This window comes from Gossypium arboreum, chromosome 11, assembly GCF_025698485.1.
Source record: "Gossypium arboreum isolate Shixiya-1 chromosome 11, ASM2569848v2, whole genome shotgun sequence".
NCBI lineage: Eukaryota > Viridiplantae > Streptophyta > Magnoliopsida > Malvales > Malvaceae > Gossypium > Gossypium arboreum.
In genome coordinates, this window is record NC_069080.1 from 25,184,083 (window position 1) to 25,190,017 (window position 5,935).

At 38.1% G+C, this 5,935-nt stretch overlaps 1 protein-coding gene across 1 annotated transcript; it reads right to left on the reverse strand.

Annotated features, from left to right (window-relative positions):
* Positions 1-215: 215 nt before the first annotated feature.
* Positions 216-2,758, reverse strand: LOC108470393 (uncharacterized). Its single transcript, XM_017771680.2, has one exon. The coding sequence runs from the start codon at positions 2,418-2,420 to the stop codon at positions 468-470; it is 1,953 nt and encodes a 650-aa protein (XP_017627169.1). The 5' UTR covers positions 2,421-2,758; the 3' UTR covers positions 216-467.
* Between the last annotated feature and the right edge of the window lie 3,177 nt (positions 2,759-5,935).

Here is a 5,935-nt window from a genome sequence, read left to right on the forward strand (position 1 = left end):
TAGAAAACACATGTTTTAGGTCAATTTAACTTATAAAAGACTGCCAAATGATTAGGTCACCTTCGAATCAATGCCCCTCACTTTCTTTTTTTCCAGGTAATATGCAAAAATCTTATTCAGACAACTTTTTCCCTACCTTACCTCATTTCTAGCTGTTCCAACCAAGATGTATGTCACCAACTTATCAAGTATCAATAATGCAAAAACAAAACCCCTTTTGGAAAATATGAATAAATTTATTTAATTTATAATTTAAAAACCAACATACAGTTGTGATTCGCAAGCGGCAAGATAACTCCGAGAGGAACAAAACAAAAACCAACTCTTTCCTGGTCTTAAAACCAGCAATGCAACTCTGCAAATGGCTGAAAAATACGTATGATCACCTATGGAAGACTGATAACTGTATGTACACTCCGTTAAAATGATTGGATATTAAGGGATTCCAATGGAAAAGGGTAATTGAATCAATGAAATCCCCTTGAACCTCTTGACTGATACAGCTCCAGTCTACTTTTGGCCTCTTGTAAAAGAGTGTCTATTGTTTCATCCTGGGTCATGTAGGATTGTTTGGATGCCCATTCGAGCACCGTAAGCACCTCAGCTTGGGCGAGTTCTTCGCTATCTGGTACATGGAGGGCAATGTAGCATAGGAGAACCAATGCCCGGAGTTGAACGATTTGTTCTCCGAAATACACTAGTTGAATCAAATGCTTCGCACCTCCAGCAGTAATGATTGCCTTGGAGTGATCAAGGTGGAGGTAGTTGTCAGTGCAAGCAAACTTGGTGAGTGCAATGGCAGCCTCCTTGGAAACTTCAGCTTCCCTCTCGTCAAGAAGTTTAACCAATGGGGCAATCATCCTTGTTTCAGTTGCTCTAAACGTCCTTGCCAAATTACCAATAGCCTTGATACAAGGAATCAGCAACTCCGAATCGGCCTTCTCGATGATCTTCAACAACTGATCGACGACAAGCTTACAAGCATGAGAATTCGGCTTAAATGCAGACCTTCTCAAATCGGTGTCCCGCTCTGCCACAGCTGTAATCTCCATTAATGCCATAGCCGAATTAAACTGCACATCGTCACTTCCTTTTTCTAACAAAACTGCAAAACATAGCAATGCTCTAGACTCGGTGATACTCCGACATATAGATGAATTCCCCTTGGCAAGATGCCATAAAGCTCTAGCTGCCATTGCCTTCATATAAGCCTTGGTAGCAGGATCTTCCAATTCCCTTCCCTTCATATTCACCCCTGACATCGAACCATTTTGCTGAGGTTGATAATAAATATGATGAAGCTGCTTGACATTACCCTGACTGTTACTCCTAACATGATTATTACCCAGCTTTTGTGGCAATTTCACCCCTCCATTCATTGCCATAGTACTGGTAACCACATTATGCATCTGGTTCGGGGTTTGGTTCCCCATGGGATGCGAAATCTGACTCTGATGGTCTTCGTCAACGGCGACTTTCACAGTCGAATTATTACTACTGGCCATAACCACCGCGTGGATCGACGTAGCCTTGTGACTAGCAATCGCATACTTGCTATGTTCTTGAATCGTTTCGAACGCTAAATGGCTGACGAGTAATCGGATTATATTGTGCTGGGCGAATAAATCTTGACATTTTGGGTAATTAGCCGCCAACTCAGACACCGCCCACGCCGTCACGGCTTGAACTTTCATAGGACCTTCTTTGAGGATTTTCGCAAACACCGTGCAAACGCCAGCGTGGATCATGTGCTCCACGCTTTCCGGGTCCCGACCCAGAAGTCCAATTGCTTTGGCTGCGTTTTCTTGACCCTCCATTTTCCCTTCTTTGAGTAATTTCAATAACGGTCCAACCCCTCCTTCTTCTATAATCAGTTTCCCGTAACGGTCATTGTCTCTGGCTAGCGAAACGAGCGAAGCGGCGGCGTCGGACCTGTTTTCGAGTGAGCCTGTGTAAAGAATCGCGATTTGTTCCCATATTAGGCATAGAATGGGCTCGTTTGCAGCGATCGGAGGAAGGCCTAAATACTCATCGTCGCGATCGTCACACGAAGCCGATACGCGGAGAAGCCAAGAAACATCGCCTATTGAGTTCTCGAGCTGAGAAGACATTTTGCGAAACGCGGCAGCAGGGATGATTGTAAAGACGCGCTTCATAAGGCCATTGGCACGGCATTTCAGGACCAAAGACAAGGCTTTATCGAGGACTTGTTCGGTGTCATCAATTATGCGGCACGTGGGACGCTCGTAAAGATCGGAACTCGCACGCGCCGCCTGTCGGAGTAAGCCAACGAGTTTCTCCGTCCTGGACTTAAGCTCCGCACACTCTTGCTTAAACGAACTCGCTTCATCCGCCGCTTTCGCCACTTGGTCTGCTAATTGAATTGGCTTCGCCAAGATTTGTTTCACTATATCCGCCATCACAACGAAAGAAAAAAAAGCAAAACTTTATCAGATCAAAAATAAATGAATAAATAAATAAATCGAAGAGAAAAGGGCTGAGCTTTCTTGGGTTTTTGGACTTTGGGAAGTTTCTGCCTTGTAGAGCCTTGATAAGCGGAGGAAATGGGAGTAATTGAAGGTGTTTAAAGTTGTTTCGTTAGAAAAGTGAAGAGAAAGATTGATGAAAGAAGAAAAGGGTCATTCATGGCGGACGAGTTTTACAAGGTCAAATGCTTCTTTATAGCATTTTGTAAAAGGAAATAGCTTTTACTAATATTTATGGACTTTCCATAAAATAACTCTGGGGAAAATTAGGTATATACACCGTTTCGGAAAATAATTACGATTTACTTCGATTTTTTGAAATTTTGGGAAATATATCATTTTATGGGATTTTTTTTTGTCAAAATTTATTTTTTTCTAAAAAGAAATATATTTTAATTGTTAGGGTTAAAAAATCAAAGATGTTAATTTTTTTAATAGTTGGACCAACGACTACAATTTAAACAAAAAATCCCCAAACAACTCCTCAACGACTATAAAATTTTTTCTTTATAAGCCCTTATACTTATCATTTTTTTCATAAAATCTCATTCATCTATTCTCTCAACTATTTTTTTCTTAATTTTCTATCTTAATCTCTCAAATTCTTCTTCTTTCAATTTCCTATCCTAACCATTTATAATTTTTAGATTTTATGCGATTTTCATCATCTCAAAGATTTCAAATAAAATAAGATAATCTATTTTTAAAAATTTGTTTACTTTTTAATAGGTTTAACGATATTTTTTATATTAAATAAATTGTTAATTTGGTGGTAATTTAATAATATTATATTTTTTCAGCTTATTTCATTGTCTAAATTAATTAAATCTTATTTAATTTGATAAACATTACATATTTTAAAAATGTTAGCGCCTCTAATTTGTTTAGATCATAAACACATTTTCAAAAGTCAATTACAAATGATAAGAAAATATTATTATATTTTTATTTTAATTAATATCATTATTAAGTTGATAATAATATTTTTTTTACCATTTTAAAGCATATACACACAATTTAAGTGCGAGAGCATTGCATGTTATTGAATTGTACTTGGAAAAGGCGGGATTCTTACATATGTCACGTATACTCGGTGGGACTAAATTGGAACTCACACTTATCAGTGCTTTGCTAGAAAGATGGAGTGTAACACCCTCTACTCGACCTCTTTGCCAGGTCCGAGTATCGGATGCTACACTAACCCAAATAACTTAAAAAAATTTCTGCTCCGGTTAAATTACATGCTTAAACAACCTGGATTCGAAAATTCTAACTAAATTTACAATTTTTATTAAAATTAGAAATAAAACTTTAAGGCTTCATTCCATTGCTCAATTGCAAATTTTTGGACAAAGACTCAATAACATAAAATGACGCTTAACCTTGAGGTGGAGCCTCTATGGGTGCCCCTCTATAAACCTGCATAGTTTTCGTGTTTCCCCAACCCCTAGCAGCATCTAGCTTGGTCCCTCTAGATTTCTAAATCTTTAACTAACTTGTATTCAAGCAAAAAACTTATAAGTTTGAAAGAACTTAGTGAGATCTACATACAAAATTTTACAAGCAATATGAGACATCCAACTCAGAATTAAATTCCCTGATAAATGCACTCATTAATCCTGGGGAGTGACACTCGGCGACTACCTAAATAATTTCTACATTTGCGGTCTTTCTTAGTCTTCAATGTCTTTATTGCCTTAAATTACTAGAGCTCACTAGCGACACCGGAACCTTTGCTCTACCGATATTTTTCCAATGGAGGTTTCTTAGGTTATACAGTTCCTACCTTTGGAAACTAAACAAGATTTCTACCATTCTCCGTGACTATGTTCGACCTCCGCTTTCCACTACTTTTTAACAAACATCATTGTTCATTCAACCTTGGACATGCAATTTCTCTCAGAGAAACTCTAATCAGCCTATCAAACCCTTTTACTAACATTTTCGTCAACTTACAATATGTGACTACATACTATTGCAAACTAATTGGTACCTATTTGAATCATATGGAATCTGCAACTTCCCTAGCGGACTAGTGTATGCATATACAATGAATACCTCCATACCTAAGGAGCTTTGTTTTCTTATTACCTTATTTGAGGTTGATACATAACTTTGGCACCACTCATTATTCTAGTGGTCTATATTCTTTCGACACACCAAACCCATTTCTTTCTGTAACTTATCGCTCTAGTCATACCACGATCTCTACTCTCATCATTAATATCCTTCATAACCCACGGACTTTTATGTTTTGAGTCCTAGTGAAATTCTCGTGTTTTCTCCCGATAGATTACCCCGTGTTTATTGTCCCGGCTGACTAAATTAGTTACCATACCCGAGCCATTCTCTCACACCTTAAACCTTTTTGAGGTGTTGCCCGAAAGGATCTTACCGCTGTGGTGATGTCACCCCATAGAGCCTATTGACCGCCATTGTGGTGATGCTTTATGAAACCTAAATACAGTTATTATGGTGTCATCTTGAAGAACCATGTTCACATTTTACTTTATGCTCGAACACTAAAGTGTCCCCCCACAAGGCTTGAACCTTCACATATCGTGGTTTGCTCTCAGCAATCTTCGATGGCAAAATCTTAACGGAATTTCAAATTTTCTTTTTCTCTATTCCTCCTTCCATTCTTCCATTTGTCATCCTAACCTTGATGCTTGAACACTGCAGTGTCCCCTCCGCAAGGCCCAGAGCTTCGCACATCATGAGTGTATAGAGTGACACCGTATGGCGGTATCTAATAGAATCACTCATTTTCAATCCTGACTTCATCTAACCTATCTATGTTTTCCTTCATGCGTACCATACAAATTATCTTTATGCATGTATCTCGCTAGATGACCAATCAACTACTATCAATCATTAAATTATCAGTAAATAGCTAGAATTTCATATAAAAACATGGATCAGCTAGGAAGCAAATTGCAGAAACTCACTTTGCTTTCTTAACCTTGTTAGTTTAGCTTGTCTGAATCGCTAGAGCCCCTTCTGTCTTGGCAGTTAAGCATGACAGTCATTCATCGATTAATTTTAATGATGGTCAGTCCTTAAAAACTTAGAACCTTAAATTATACAAACGCTTTGAGAATCTTACTCTACTCCTTTTCCTTAATCCATAAGCTCAAAAAGATAAGAAAACTTACCAGTTCCTCAATTTCTCCACCACCTGACTTAAATTCATACCCCAACTACAACATGCAGAACTTTCTTCATCTGCCCTCCTTTTTCTTCAAAACGACTGAAGAAGATGATGTGGCTGGGAAGAGAAGATTTATAAAAAAAATCAAAAAAATTCTGTCTCCACTCACACCTTTATATACACTCATTAAGCACGATCCTCATTGACATTTTCCATCGTCTATTCTTAATCTTTTTGTTTCCCACTTTAGAACCAATTAGTTACAATCTAACTGAACTAGAATCGAATTACAACTCTC